The 15,667-nt window shown below is 44.0% G+C and overlaps 1 protein-coding gene across 1 annotated transcript; it reads left to right on the top strand.

Annotated features, from left to right (window-relative positions):
• Positions 1 to 755: 755 nt before the first annotated feature.
• LOC144119603 (carboxypeptidase inhibitor SmCI-like) lies at positions 756 to 13,118 on the top strand. Its single transcript, XM_077652178.1, has 7 exons — positions 756 to 857; positions 4,731 to 4,800; positions 5,309 to 5,464; positions 7,938 to 8,102; positions 9,218 to 9,269; positions 10,620 to 10,750; positions 12,668 to 13,118. Exons 1-7 carry the CDS (start codon positions 756 to 758, stop codon positions 12,700 to 12,702), a joined length of 711 nt encoding a protein of 236 aa, XP_077508304.1. The 3' UTR covers positions 12,703 to 13,118.
• Positions 13,119 to 15,667: the final 2,549 nt, after the last annotated feature.

Consider the following 15,667-nt stretch of genomic DNA (forward strand, 5'->3'; position numbering starts at 1 on the left):
CTTGCCCTTAAGCAAAGCGTACTTGTTTTGACGCGTGAACAAAAAGTAAACAGACGCGATTACTTTTAAAGTGCTTGAACTATTAAATGTGAAAGCCTTTCCAAGCAAATTAGCGACTTGATAGTGTGGCGTCGAAGCGGGAACGCAGCGCGAAGCTAGCATAAAGCACCGCTTCATGCGTCTGAGCTTTCTATAGGCTGGCAGTTGCAGTGCGCTGGGAGGTTTCGCTTTGCTCTGACCGTTGCCTCGATCAAGTGTACAGTTGAATGGGTGGCTGTTCCTTCAATCCCAGTGTTGAGGAGACTTGGAGCAGTAGTCGCCTGGAGATTCACAGTTTCACCACCTCCTTGTTTTGCTGTTTCATGATCGGGCAGACGATGAGAGATGCGCAGACTTAGCACCCGACCATTTACAGTAAGTGCACCGGTGGATGTCAGAGTACGGGAAGCCACGCTATCCGCTGCACTCTGACACATTGCGCCATCCCAGCCATCCGCGCTGCGAGCCGTTGTTTCGAAACACCTCTTGTCTATCAACGGCCCGAGATTCTCTAGCGGCTTTAGAGTGGGCTATTTCGTCAAGAGCGTCGGCGGCTCCTTAATGCCGGTTCACTGAGGCGGATATGAGACGCGCTTACGGTACACGCGGGCACTGTGAAAGGCAGTGTAAACACGCATGCGAGCTCAAGCACATACACAAAGCGCTGCATCAAGATGCGGAACTGACGACTTTCGACGGCTAACTCCCGGACAAACATGCTGGCCTATTTCGTCAGCTACGTCTGGGCTTTCAATCATCGAGGGCTTCAAGCCCTTCATGCAACGATGCGGAGCAGCATCTACATCGAAGGGCAGGAGGTTGGCACATTGGTCCCTCAGCGTGCCAGGAGATGCAGCCGTTAGTTAGTTCTTTTTGAAGAAGGATATGATCGTCCCAGGGTAAGTGGAGCAGTTGAGAGCTGAATGTGTTCGCTCTGTGGAGACGACAGAGATCGTCTTAGCAAGCGGCAACGCGCCTAACCTGTCTTTCAATGAAGTACTTTGTAAGACTTTGATGGCTAGTGTGCTAAGGCAATAAATTTACCTATCAGAGCGAAAACAAGTCTGCTTTTTAGCGCAGAGAGTCCCCAGCTTACATGGACCATATGAACGAAAGCAGCTGGCAATAATTGGTCACATGGGTGGGTGTTTGGGAACAGATCAGCAAAGAGGAGACTGACGAAAATAGTGCCTGCACGTACAACTAGATGGACAGGGGATAACTTCGGGATGTTTCATTCCAGGCTTGTGCCGGTGCTGTGCCCCTGAGAAGGAGAGAAATTTGTGCTGGAAAAACTTCCTGCCACTTTTATTGCTGTATTGTTCTTCAAGCGCTTGCATTTAAAACCCTAGATAGGACCGCGCGAAGGCTAAGAATCGCACAGCTAGACAAAATCCTTGTGCGGAAATTTCTGAACCTGATGCTGGGAGAAGCTGCACTAACCTGGTACAAAATCATCCGTTTCCTTGAGCGAAGAGTAGCAACACCAACGTAGAACTTATAATGACGCCGACCAATATTCTTTTTAAAGAGAGCGATCATATAAATTTTAGGAGGTGCATATTTAGCTCCGAGCGAGTGCATATTATTGCACGCTATAGGTGATTGTTCATTGTAGTTACATATATAGAAAAACCGATAGCGACTACACTTCAACTTTTTGTTGGCATTTTTCTTTCTCGTTTCTCTTCTGCATTCTAAGCCGAGTCAAAAGTTGATTCTTAGACCAGCGCGCGTTTTGTAAACTCATGCCCAAAAATTCTAGACAAAGAATTTTTGAACGAGAAAGAGTTTATGATCGCAATTTTTTCATATATTGCAGAATTTCAATATAACATTCAATATATCCACAGATATCCCGTCAGCAGCCTTGCATTTTTTCGCTATTAAAGTTTTTGCTATCATCAAAAGCGTTCCCCATTGGTTTTCTATGGCAGTTCTGACTGCTCGATGCGAGCGATGGAAATACTTTAGAAGAAAGATTTTGCTACACATCGGAAGGATAGACCATTGTCTTCGATATTTTTACAACACTACCTTACAATTTTTTAATATTCAACATTTTTGTCCCAAAATGTTGGGCATGACTTTTTTGTGTGCTGCATCCCTCTAGCGGTGTGTTTCAACCTGAAGGTCAATACCAATCAACTGGTAAACCTTTCAATTTTCCTGCATGATTCTACGCTGTCTTCGTACGATTATCACAGCGTAAAGACTTGTCGCTGGCCAAAAAAGTACAAGAAAAAAAAAAGAAAACTTCGGTGACACGTGGATCCGGTGCACCAAAACGAGGAAGCAACACGGATGCGGGGGAGTTACTGTTACTCCCTCAACGGAGAGGATACACGTGAGAGGAAGTTGACTCGAGCAGGCGCCAAAATAGTTTCCGCACGAAGCGACGCCTCCATTGTGGGCCGCACCCTTCCTTGCGAACAGGCGACGCAGGCACATTCAGTCGGAGAAAGGAAGGCCCAGCGGAGTCGAAACTAAACGGAACAGAGAAAGATATCTCCATTGCGCTTGTTTTCGGTGGGACTCCTAGCGTGGCTGTGCAACATAGTCCTCTAGAGATGACGTTGACGTTGCCTGTGAACATTTGCCTGGAGTGAGGAAAACATTCACGGTGGGTGCTTTTGTTTGCGTTCTCTTACCTCATTGTGGCTGATGTGTAAGGTAAGCGAATATTAATGGCAAGAACGATGAATCAATAACACGCTACTTCTTTCAGCGCTCAATTAAGAATTTTGTGCCGCTGGACACGACTACAAAAGCGCAAGCACTTATGTCATTTTGGCGTTATGACGGCCATAAAAGCGCAAAATTTTGGAGCCGTTCTGAACAGGCACCAGCCGAAAAATGCAAACTACGTATTTTTGAAGTATGAGAGAGGCTTAAAGTATCTACGATTTCAGTGCATGTTTCAATAAAACAGATAAGATAGTATCGAGCAGCCAGCTTAAGGTCTAGAGGCCATTATTGTTTGCCTGGCTATGGCAGAAACATGGGTGCAATTATCGTACCGCTCTATTAAGGTTGCATTCAAGGAGTATGAATACATCACGTAGCGTTAAACATGGTTATGGCGAGAAATGCCGATATAAACAGGTCCAGCTTTCTTGGATATCAGTTTTCATTGTTAGACAAGATAGTTTTACGAACATATTCACGGGAGTGGTCTAATCTTCCGATACGCAGCAAAACGCTTTCGAACTTAGCCCTGCGCTCACACCTTGCCATGTGAAGCAAAATGGGGTGCATTATTGACTACACGCATATTGAGGAGGAGATGCGGATATATTGACGGTTAGAGTGCAGTCTTACAATAAGCGAAGAATTGTGTTCGTAAACAGCTTCCAACTGAAAAATCCCCTTGTCCAGGATTACTGGGTACGAGTAGCTTCAGTGAGTAATTCACTCAATGTGGTTGTTTCGAACTGCAAAGTGAATCCGTAGCAGGCATCGCTGGCAGTGGAGGCAAAAGCGCGCGACGATTATTTTGACTGAATGTCGCATTCACGTGTGCACGAAATAAGGCCTTCGCCATCGTTCTGCTGGGTGTGAGCAAAGTCGAAAGAAAACGCTGTATTGATCAACATGATATAACTGAATGGAGAGAACTATTTAAGGTTACCACCCTCACTTCCCTGTTCAAAGGATGAGCACGCTTGGATTCACAGAGAACAAAGAACGTTGTAAAAAATACATCACATACACTCAATGATATTCAGCATTTTTTCTTATTGTTTATTTATCAATACACAAGTATTGCCTGAGAGGCAGGACTAAACGAGGACATAGGCCTCCTCACTAGCTCCTGGCCCCGCAGCTAAATGATGCTGCCTGGTAACTTGCTCATTACTTAACTATAAAGTTCTCAGGAGTTAAAGAGAAAAAATGATCGGCATGTTGGTGCCTTGATCTTAGGAAATGAGAAAACAAAAGTGTATGTAAAAACGGTCATATCAACATTCATACTTATCGTACAGCTATTTCGGAGTAAACATAAGGTGTGGTTTTAATCAACCTATCTCTCTGTCAGGAATTGCCATATTATCGGTTTACGTCGACCTGCTTAACTCCGACCCATAGGCTCAAAAACATTTCCAGCCTCCTCAGTAGCTTCTGCTTCCGGAGCGGTTCTGCTTGTTAGTATCAATAAGTCCGATTGAGTTTTCACTGCCATGCGCGCTACCGCGCGCGGGAAAGGACTATCTCAAAAAATGAATGAAATATTTTTGTCTACATTTGAAATCTCTTGATATAACTCAGTAAAAAAATGTTATTTGCACTATCATTAAATACTCGTTGTCCTGTATTTGAGTAAGGTGCGCGAGTCCTCGAAAGAAAACAGTTTACAGTTGCGGGAAATTCTGTGACAAGATCAAAAATATAATAATTTCTTTAACCGCAGCAGCATTTGGGGTGCTGCTATTCGCTTGCGGTGCTCAATACTGTGTGTCGGTTTAGAGAAGTGAGCTTGTTTTACAGCCTAGAGATTAGAGAGAGAGTTTAGAGCTTGTTGGTTGTAATCCGGAGCTATTTAAGTGCTTACCGAACCTGTGCTGCATTATTTTAATCAATGCGTGTCTTCTGAAACCAGCATGTCTGCCTTTCGTTATTTGCATTGCCAAGCTGTACCGTTATTTTCCTACTGTTTAATTCTGCCTGCGTCATCTTGTTCGTTTGTGCAGGCGATGGAGGTCCTGAAGACATGCATCTTTCTTCTAGCCAACGTGGCATGGTGTTCTGCTCAAGGAGCCGGTAACTATACGCATACTCATTGGTAGCACATTAACTGGTGTGCATGAGATGACTGCTTAAAATGGAGTTGCGCAGATGAGTCGGCTGATTTCAGGAGAAGAGTGGGCTTGCGAAACACCCTAATGTTGCAAAAATATGAACATCTGTTCTCAACGTCCTTCGGCACCACATGCTCCATTCTGCAGCATAGTAACTACATATAAGCGTAGCGGTAAGTAACTGAAACCACGACATCATTAATGAGCTCTGTGTTTCACTGAAGAAATGTCACTGACGACCTTGAAGGCTGCTTGAACTACAGTCTTTCCTAATTAAGAAGGCAGTTACACAGCATTTTTCAAAGCAATTCATAAGCCAAACGTGTGGGAATTCGTTGTCAGATAGATAGTTTTGTGTTAGATAAAGCGTGTTATGTAATCCATAAATACTAGGGTGTTTATTCAGACATCTATGTTTAGCTACAGTGTCACGATCCGTCTTTTTTCACCCATGCTGTTTTTGTTCGCAGAAGTGTGCAAGCTTCCACTGCACGAAGGCACGTGCAACGGAACCACTTCGCGGTACTTTTTTAATGTAACGTCTGGCTTTTGTCAGTCGTTCAACGGCTGCGAAAGCAATGGGAACAATTTCGCCCACTACAAGGACTGCTATGACGAGTGTGAGAGTAAGTGGCGGTGTTCTTAAAGGTGGCTTCTTAAAGAACGATTTTCATATAACGCATTTTTTAAAAGGTCATGAACTCTTTCTCTAGAAGAAAAAGCGTATGGTGATGTAACAAATTTCTGGGTAATTCCGTGCCGAAAGAAACTTGAGTCGATCGATTGTTTTTCCGGAAAGTTTACCGTGAATATTTTTTTGTTTTTACGAAATAGAAAATTTAATTTCCACTTCATGAAACAACACGCAGTTCGGCGACTACCGACATACACGTGCCTACTGAAGTGACTAGTTAACGCCATGAATCACAAGGCATGGGACGCAATTTTCCTCACAGGGCTTAAAAGCTGCAGAGCTACCTCACAGTGTGCCTGCACAGATTAGGTGCCCACAAGCATTTTCTTTTTTACGGCGCGATGTTCACTAAGCTGATGCAACTAAACCGACAAGCCATTAGCCACAGCTGAGTCAAGCGATTTTTATTTTTTCGTTGGCCCGAAAACACGCCTTGTTGGCGAGACAGGGTCCGACGATGGTCCTCATTCACTATGAAAAGTGAAACCCTCGGAAAAAAATTTTGTAGTTGTATGCTACATGCACCGAAAAACACGAACGTATTTAGGTATTCATGTAACGTCACTGGCGCCATTTTGTGGTAGAGCGCACTGTTTCGGCATGCAAACCTGAGAAGGCAGTCATAAGCCGATTAGATATGCTTGCAGTTTTTCGGCGGGCTACATGCACCACACCTAGGTGCACATTTGCCCTGCCGAAGCTGCGGTCTGTATCACAAAATGGCGCTCGTGGCATCACATGAGTACCTCGGATACAAACGCGCGAACACGGCACTAGCATCTGATTGTCACCGAACGCCACAGGACAAGGCCATCATTGCATACTCACACTGAACTCCAATCTTCGCCTATTCAGAAAGAATTTTTTAGCGATAGCTAAGTTACGCTAGCACTTCGAGCCTTCAGCGTGGCAGCCCTTGAGCTCCGTGTCGGCGCCGTGGCTAGTCACGTGGTGTGCAGCTGCCGGCGGCGCGGCGCGCCGGTGAAACAGAGTGGGGGAGGAGTGGAGAGAGGGAGAGGGGAGAGAGTGAATCCACCTCCAGGGACGAATATGAAGAAGGAACGCCCAGCGAAACAGAGCGGCGAAAGACTGACTTTGCAGTTCGACTAAGCGAGTTCCACTCGGCCAGCTGTAGCTATCGCGTCACTCCAGGTTTAAACAGAGCTAAACCAGAGCCATTTTTTTTTCTGAAGCTGTAACTGCCTAGCTGGCAAGCAGAGCACGAAACTAGCAGCGTGTGCCTCTTTAGAACTGGTGAGAGTGGGTGATGCAGTGCAGCAGCAAAACGGGACCGTGGTGACCAGCGGTGCGGACACTGAAATTCAAAAAGTGTTTTTGTTGCCTAAAACAAACAAAAAAAAACACTTGAATAAAACTCGCTAAGGGAAATTACAATCGTACTAGCTATGAAATTAGGCGCATTTCGCAGTTTTACTTGAAACACCTAAGTATTAAATTTGAAGCTTAATGCGCGGCCAGTCGCAGTGTTTTCGTACTTCGGAATTTTTTTTTCTAAAATTTAGACTTCGTATTCGACTCTAAACATTTAGTTTTCGAGTTCATACCAAGTAGTTCTTGCAGGCAATAGCAATGAAGACAGCTGATGAGGTGGTCGAGATTGCACAAAAATGCCGGGTACGTCTATGAAAAAAAAATTGCAAGGATATTTGTTTCTTAATAAAATAATGAGCTAAAATACATAAAATATTCTCTATCGGCTGATTGAGATTAAAGTACAATGCATATATATTGTTTTCCAAAATATTTTAGCTGAAAAGAAAAAGAAACAGTTATTAATTTTTTTAATGACACACAGTTTTCTGTTCGCCTTGAAAGTTCAGAGAGCCACATGACTACAAGAATTATTTTCCTTAAAATATTGGAGGCCTTCTTCCAGTCGTGCGATAAAGACCAAATTTTTTTTCGAAATCGTGGAGGTCTGAGCGGTAACTCTAGTGCGTTTGGAGTGTAATGAGAAAAATGGCAGTGTTATTGCTACATTTCTTTTAGTATTTCAAGTCATAAACTGTTGCTCGATTATCGCAGCTATAATTGTAAGGACAGTGTAGATATTTTCCAGCAAAGCTGTTAACGTTCAGTGTGTTAGTCTTTTTTTTTGTTCTTAGCTCCGTAATATGCACTGCAAATACTAGAACTGAATACCAGGACAATAAAGTCTACGACAAGAAAACAGGGCATAGGAAAGGCATTTTTCACGTTTTCGAGCAAAAACCATTTACGCTAAAGAAGAACTTCACCGTTTATGTGCGAAAAATTTTAGGATTTCGAATACAATCTCTCCTAATTCACGGTTTGGCCAATAAGACCGCTACGTTTTAGAAATGCAAAAACTAAGTCTATTGGGAAGGATCACGCTAAAGTGCAAAGTGCTACAACACTTGCAGATCCATGCCGGACTCCTTTAGAAGGAGGTCGCTGCAGGGAGGGGGTCGAAGGTCGCTACTACTACAACATTGAAACAGGCCGCTGTGAGTCTACCCACTACGGATTCTGCGAAGGAGCCTGGGACAGCTTCCTCCGTCTTGAAGAGTGCAAGACTCGCTGTGAAGGTAAGCGCTTTCTTGCCCTGCGTTGTCGCCAACATGTTACACGAGACGAGACCGACCCATCCGGGCATATTCGATTCTACTCAGGCCGCCGCGGTGGCTGAGTGGTTATGGCACTCGGCTGCCGGCACGAAAGACGCGGGTTCGATCCCGGCCGCGGCAGTCGAATTTCGATAGAGGCGAAATTCTAAAGGCCCGTAAGCTGTGCGATGTCAGTGCACGTAAAAGAACCCCAGGTGGTCGAAATTTCCGGAGCCCTTGACTACGGCGTCCCTCATGCCTGAGTCGCTTTGGGACGTTAAACCCCCATAAACCATAAACCATCGATTCTACTCAGTGTCAGCTAAAAAAGGCTGCTTGACGCAGTTGCAGAAAAGAAGCTGAGTATCATCGAGATCAAGACAGATGTCGTGCTGCTCCATAGTGCTATTTTCTTTGAAGCCTGTAACCACGGTAGTGCACCCTATATGCATGAACTATAATAGAATTCGTGTTTCGCTAGCTTTAGGCTCCTTATCTGTCATCTGGAAGCATTAGAGAGAACGCATTTGGAGTTTTAAACAAAACCTGATTAACGAGGAAATGGAACACTTTTCACTGTGTTGGTGAAGGTTTTGGTCAGTTCTCGCGTTTAATGCTTACAGTAAGAATTCGTGACTAGTCAATCTAAAAAACATCCATATCTGCCACATTTCTTCTCATTATTTCACGTTAATCATTTCCGTGTCTGGACTGAGTTCTCTACTTGCTTCTCACTTACTCTCGCTACAGCAGGTCTTAAAAGGTGAGGGGTGTTGTACTTATAAATCTGCAATGAAAGAAAGTTAAAATACTATCCCTTCAAGCCGTCTTCTTCACCTCTGGTAGCTGCAGCCGTAAATACCCTACAATTATAAATGACGCAGTCTAAACTAGAAAAATGTATCAGGCCCTGAATTTCTAGTAGACGCATGATTGGCGAGAGCATGTGATTGCGCATGTTAAAAAGAAGTTGTTTAAAAAACCGAATCCGTAGCTACAGTGCAGGCTGAGAATCAACGCAGTGATTATACTTCAATTTTTGTTATGCGCCCTTTTCCTCACATTCGGCCGCCTTTTCCTTTCACCCTGCAAAACAGACGTGTGCTCGCGGCTTGTCGACCCAGGTCCCTGTGACTTGAGTTATCCACGGTACGTATTCCACCAGCTATGCGCTCGCTAATTTGTATACAAACCTTCTGACCGATCCAAATCCAAACAAAATTTCAAGCACCCAGCCTGTCTTGAAGCCTCAAGGGGTGATATGCTTGAACTGCTGTATGAACTAGCACAGCCACCAATCAAATGTGCCTTGCTATGTCGGGCGCAAACTTTGATATATATTCTTTATATTCGTAACATTGTCATCTTAGAGGTACGGTAAGTTCTCGTATACAGTCCGAGGAGTATATACGTTTAAAGGTTAAGATATTGCAATTTCAGGTCTATATCTAGGCGCGGACTCTACAGCATGTTCTTTTTTTTTCAAAATGCCCAGTGCAGTCTATAGAACGACGCAATTCTATTTGCTGAGTGCGTACTACGTAACGTGTGCGGTCAATGCAGTCAAACTTTTTTCCCCCAAAGTTAAGCCGTGCGCACCATACACCGGGTACTTGTGTGCTAAGTAATGGTATTACATGAGTTTACTTCTAATCGATAGCAAGATAGATATTATGGTTTTGCATTCTTCATGGCAAGTTCGTCATCACTCGATTATGTTATTTTTTTTAAGCTCTTCGGGAATCTGAAGTCCCACCACTCACGCATCAATGAGCGAGCAACTACCCCCCCCCCCCCTCTTTTTCCTTTCCGAATTACAGTGAAAGCTTAGCTCGAAAATTCTTAGCAGCGCTCATGACTAGCTGAGCATACGATGACGTGTGGTTGTTGGCTTGGGGCCACCTGACGTGTTGACCCTTTTCTCATTGCTAGCGGTTATAGTGAACTGTTCGTACTTGCTTATTTGTTTTTCAAGGATAATCAGAAGTATTGAAGGGATGCCGAGGAGATTACCTTCGAAATATTGTTGTTGGTAAAAATTAATTTTCTGACTGTTTCTGCGTATCTTAACGTTTCTCCGGAAGCAAAAAAAAAACAAAAAAAACAAGAATGCAAAAATTAAATTTCAAAAATTTTCCAACACTCGATTGAAACTCGTGATTCCCACACCGAGGTGAACTGGTTGCCATTGTTCTGAAGTGAATGGCCATGTATCTGCCCCAATTCGTTTTTTAACCCTTTCAACTTATGAAAGCTCAGTTTTCGGTCATAGTGGTCTATTTGTCGCTAGAATGCTGCATTTTATCAATACAGGCTTAGTTCAGTTTGTCCTAAATGTGCTTTTCAGCTCTCCCAGATTTTCAGTATGCACGAAGAAGCCAAAATCGCGACACAGGTACAAACGGTAGCCAGTGCGATTAGAAAGAGCTAACAATTTATTGGTTTTATGCTGATTTTTGCCTGAATGAAAAGTAACTTTTATTATCTATTTGTGTAAAGGTTGTGGCCATATAGGCGGCGTTTCTACTACGACCAAGAGAAGGACCAGTGCCTGCCCTTCCTCTACAGCCTGTGCCAGGGAAACGGCAACAGGTTCCACACCATCGCGATGTGCGAACGACAGTGCCGTCGTAAGTCAGTCGCAGAAGGGCTATCCGGTTGGAGCTCTAACTGTAGTGAAACCTTGAATGTGCTCAGGTTAAAAAATGTAATTTGCCATAGTCGCGATGCATTTTTAGAACTTATCTTTGGAAGTTAATTCGCAAAGGCATTTGCTTGAATAAAAGCGAGTCGTGGCTATGCTGAGTTTGCTAACACGAATACATGTGTTCACTATTGTGCTATATATGACACGAAAGGCACGGAGAGGAACATAGTCATGGCGAATGATGAAACTCATGCGACTCATTCACTCACGAGCAAGCCAACTTTGCACGTGCCGTAGTCCTGCCTCCTCACTGTGCCAGTTCTCCACATATCAGCATCCTCATCAACATCACAAGTCCTCGATACTTCCAATACAGGCCACATGCGCCTGTCACTGGCATCTAATAACTGGGTCTATGAAAATAGTTGTTCGTTGATTCGGAATGAATGCTTCTGCTAATTCGGGAACAAAGAAGATTGAATGACACAACGGAAATTTTCAAAATAATTTATTTTCTAACAAAAAGCTCATTAGATGAAAATCTAAGAGCGCACGAATTCTTGGTCACATTCATTGCAGATGTGTCGAGTTTCTGCAAAAGTAGACATCACAAATTTAGAGAGTCGACCTGCATGAGAAGTCGACGTATTGTGGGACCTCCGACTGTTAATTTTAATTGCGACTGCATCGTGTAGTAGCTTTTCCTTTTAAGCAGCAACCCCGTGGACATCTGCGAGGCGTACACACCGTGCGCTCAGCGCCCAGCGCCACACGTCATTAGACATCGGAAAGGGGCACCCATCACTCTGCGCCCCCTGCTAGCATCCTTCCCGCTCACGCTATTGCACTTGATTAGAGAATTGCACGCCGTGAAGAGCGGCTTCATTAGGTGCAGTGAGCTTATTCGTGCCCTGAAAAAGTCAAGAGAGCCGCACGTCCTCTACTTGATGCACGCCGCTGTGGAGACACCACCGTGAACGCGCAGCGGGTAGCGCGGGCGCATACGCCAGGCAAGTACAGATCTGGGCGCCACGCTCGCGCCTCTTCGCGTGTGCTGCCGCGCGCGGGGTCAGATCGGCTCCATAATACGTGCGGACGCGTAGGCACCCAGTGCGTATGCCCAGGAAGTGTCGTGGATGCGGGACTTTGGCAGAGCGCGATCCGCAGCGTCATATATTTGGAGGAGTGCTCAATCCAAACCACACGAAGCAAGAAGCGTTCTGGAAACGTTATTCGCTTGAGACGAATATTTTGAGACTCAGAATACCAAACATACGGATAGAGCCGAATATAGAGAACTTTGCGACTGGACCGAGAATTGAGAATTATCGACTATTCTCCCAGGCTTACAAATCACTCTGTCCTGCGCCAGCCTCGACTATGATATCCCTGCAACTTTTTTTATTTCATTTTCCTGCCTCTTTGGATCTGCCGCTCGATCTAACAGACCATAGATCATCACTTCTCTGTAATACATGCCTTACTAAGGTCCGAGCATGACAAAGGTTTTCTAACTTCAACTAAAAGAAAATGATATACTTCTTCCTTGTGTTTTTTATGTCAGTACTGTTTATGAGTCAGTTTGCTCTTCACTTTACGGGGCAATGTCAGCGGTTAGTACTTAAAATTTTTTACAAAACTTATAATCTCGACAATCTATTCAACCTCGTTGACGAAGCATTAAGTGAATTTTTTCGAACACTGATGCAATATTTTGAAAAGACTGCCTTTTTTTCTCTAAGCTTGCTAGTCCACGAGCGTTAGTTTCACGAATACCTGTACTTGTCGCTAAAGGAACGAAGACATATGTGTTTTTTTTGTCATGCGTTTCTCCAAGCACTCAGTTATTATTATTCCTCGCAGTTGTTTTTGTTCCTTATTTTCGTTTTTTTTTTTTCAGGAGGCTCCGGAGATCCAGAAAGACATCAAGAGTAGAAATGCACCACGAACCCATCAGTATCGTGTACTCGCAGCACCAGGCATTGCGGGTTCATTGCAATTTAGCCTCAAAGCATTTTTTCTGCCATGAGGTGTCGGTCGTGCATGCTGATTACAGTTTCGCTGCATCTGAATGTTTTCTGCGGGTGCGAAATGTCATTGAATAAATACAATTAAGTTCTTCAGAAATATTAGCGCTGAGTGGTTCCTGCGAAAAGAACACTCGTTTAAATCTAGTGATGTGCCTTGCGTTTTTAATAACTAAATAAATTGCACGTTGCCATAAGCGATAAAAAAAAATTAAAGAGGAAGGAACATTAAAAATGAGTTCTAAGCTCTATGGTTAAAGCCTGATGATCAAAGAGTTGAACTAATGAGATGGATGGAGGAATCAAATAAATTTCTAAACTAGGTTCGTGTCCTTTCGCAAAATGCGTTTCACCATTAGACACGTGCCTTCGCTTCTTGCTGAGCATGTTCTGCCGTCTAGCACACTATTAGGTACGAAGACTGGAGCCACGAATACAGCTGTGCGAAATTTCTTGTATGGATTGTTGCCATTCACGGTTTGCGTATCGTGCCTTATCCTCTCAAAAATCCTTAATACTGTATAGGCCTCGCCTGCTGTCGCCTTTAAAAAGTAACATCTAATATCCAAGTGCATTCAGTGATGCAATGTGAGAGCAGATTGGTCGTTTCTAAGCTTTAGCGATCTTTTTCTCACTTTGTTCTTCGTTTCTCAAATTATTGGCAGCTTTTTCACCCATCTTGAAAATTAACAAAATAAGTTATTAAAAATTATCAAAATGCCATTTCGGCATATCTTGGCGACTAAAAGCAAACGGCAAATGTTGTGGACAGGAAATGACCATGAATTGCGTACAAAAAGTCTTGGTGAAGAAGTAAATATTTGACAACAGATGAGCTTTACAATTCGCAGCTATATTTGAGGAAATAGCCGCTAATTTTTCTGTCTTGAAAATTCTTCATGTTGCTGCTGTTACTGTCGTACACTGACATGGTGCGACAGAATATCATGGCAGAAAACCATCTAAGATAATGTACGTGGACTCTAGAGATGGTGCACTAAAACTGCGGAATACCACAAAAAGAGGATAAAGAACGCTCACAAGCGCTCGTGAGTGTTATTTCCCGTTTGTGTGGTGTTGTGCTACATTGTATGCTCTGTATTACCAACGTTCCAAAACTGCCACGTTAAGGCTCTAGACAGAAGGCCATGTTTTTGTGAAACTAGAGCACAAGCTTTCAGGATGCAAGTGAGAAGTGCAGAAACTGTATCCTCGGAGAATATCTTGGCTGTGGCATATAGAGTGAATTTGTTTCCAATGAAAAACGAGGTCCCTGTCTAGTACATTTGACCCGAAGTGCCCTGCCTTCAGACAGAAGCCTCGCATCCTACTAAAGCCAGGACACGTTCCTTGGTCACTAGATATTCAACATACTCTTCTGTGCATTCCTGACGAAAAATAACAGTGGACACTTCGGCTTCCGAAACAGCTTAACTTGAGTTATTTTGGCTCGAAAGCAGCACTTGTACTAGAAGATATTAGGTAGAAACATCAAGCGACGTGTGAATGGAATAACATGCACTTCTACGTTGATGAACTTCTTAAAGCTACTCGATAATTGGGTACAACTTAGCGTACCCAATACTCCTGAAATTTCTATAGGAAATTATGCGTTGTGTACATCAGTGTTAGTGAAATTCGGTATCTACATTGCCTAAAGTCACCGCCACTGAACCACCTGTCCTCGTTCGACATTTCGGAGGTACCGTTACAACTGTTGACAATGACTGCGTATCACAGTAGAACCACTCAAGTGCAAATCTCCCCAATACCTCTTTTCATTCTCCACGTGCCACCTGATTCTCCTTGGTGGAGCAGTATTTCCACGTGTTGCTGCAGGTCCGTGAGCATTCAACAACGCAAGGCGTAATAGTGAAGCTGTGAGCGGCTACAATATCGCTTATGGCACACGTGAAACGTCGCGATGTTAAACACTAGAACCATACACTGCGTGTACGCGCGTGCTGCACCTGTTGTACCACTGCACAGCGTGAAGCACCCTTTACAGGCGACACGAATTCGCTGATTTCGAGCAGGTAGCGGTAAAGGAAAATTCTGTATTCACTCGAATAAGGGACGCACTCTTATATTGATGACTGTGATGGTGGTGACAATTATCTCATTTTAATAAAGCAAGGTTTTTTGACCAAAGGGCGCCAAGGCAAGCGTGTTTCTGATTTGCACGGTGTCGGTACAGAAGGTCAATCTCTCGAGAATTTAACCCCGGACCAGCCGAGCACCAGGAAAGGGAAAAAGGTGTACACTCAGGAAAACCGGCGAGGGAGAAAACACAGCATCTCCTGCAATAAAGTCGGATGCTCGACGCAAACGGCAACTACTGCGGTTGACGCACTCTCAATATCGCTACAATCCCGCCTCCCCGTTGGTCACTGAAACTCAGGAAATATTTTACCTAGTTTAACATGTGAACCTCCTAAATTAGCGCAAATCTCTTGGACAAAAAAATTCGCATTTATTAGGAGCAAATAATGCTTACTCCTGTTCAGTTCTGAAAACCAGTGGATCCAACGTTATTCGTGGATCAGTGTAGTTGCCTGTGGCCAGTCCACATCCACTTGAAGCACAGTCAGACTGATTACGTTTTTAGTTCGTTTTTCGTGATCAATTTTCGCCAGGCTCGTTACTTAGTATGCTCGTCAGCGGTGGCAGCTGTGGCGGCGAATACTTACAAAGATTTGAAAATAGTTGAAATGGGAAGCATCCGAATTGGTATTCCGAAGTCCGGTTCCTCGCTATCAGGCCAAAACCGCAAAAAACACTCACTGCGAGAAAAGCCAATTAAGGGGGAGGAAAGGAGGACACACGCCAGACGTAGCGTCGGTAAACGAATACCTGAAGCTGCTCCTTCTTAC

Source organism: Amblyomma americanum, chromosome 2, assembly GCF_052857255.1.
Source record: "Amblyomma americanum isolate KBUSLIRL-KWMA chromosome 2, ASM5285725v1, whole genome shotgun sequence".
Lineage (NCBI taxonomy): Eukaryota > Metazoa > Arthropoda > Arachnida > Ixodida > Ixodidae > Amblyomma > Amblyomma americanum.

Coding starts and splice junctions, on each gene's coding strand:
- LOC144119603 (XM_077652178.1), top strand. CDS start 756: ATGCTGGCCTATTTCGTCAGCTACGTCTGGGCTTTCAATCATCGAGGG. Junction 8,103..9,217: donor GTGCAAGACTCGCTGTGAAG/GTAAGCGCTTTC, acceptor CCTGCAAAACAG/ACGTGTGCTCGCGGCTTGTC. Junction 10,751..12,667: donor GTGCGAACGACAGTGCCGTC/GTAAGTCAGTCG, acceptor TTTTTTTTTCAG/GAGGCTCCGGAGATCCAGAA.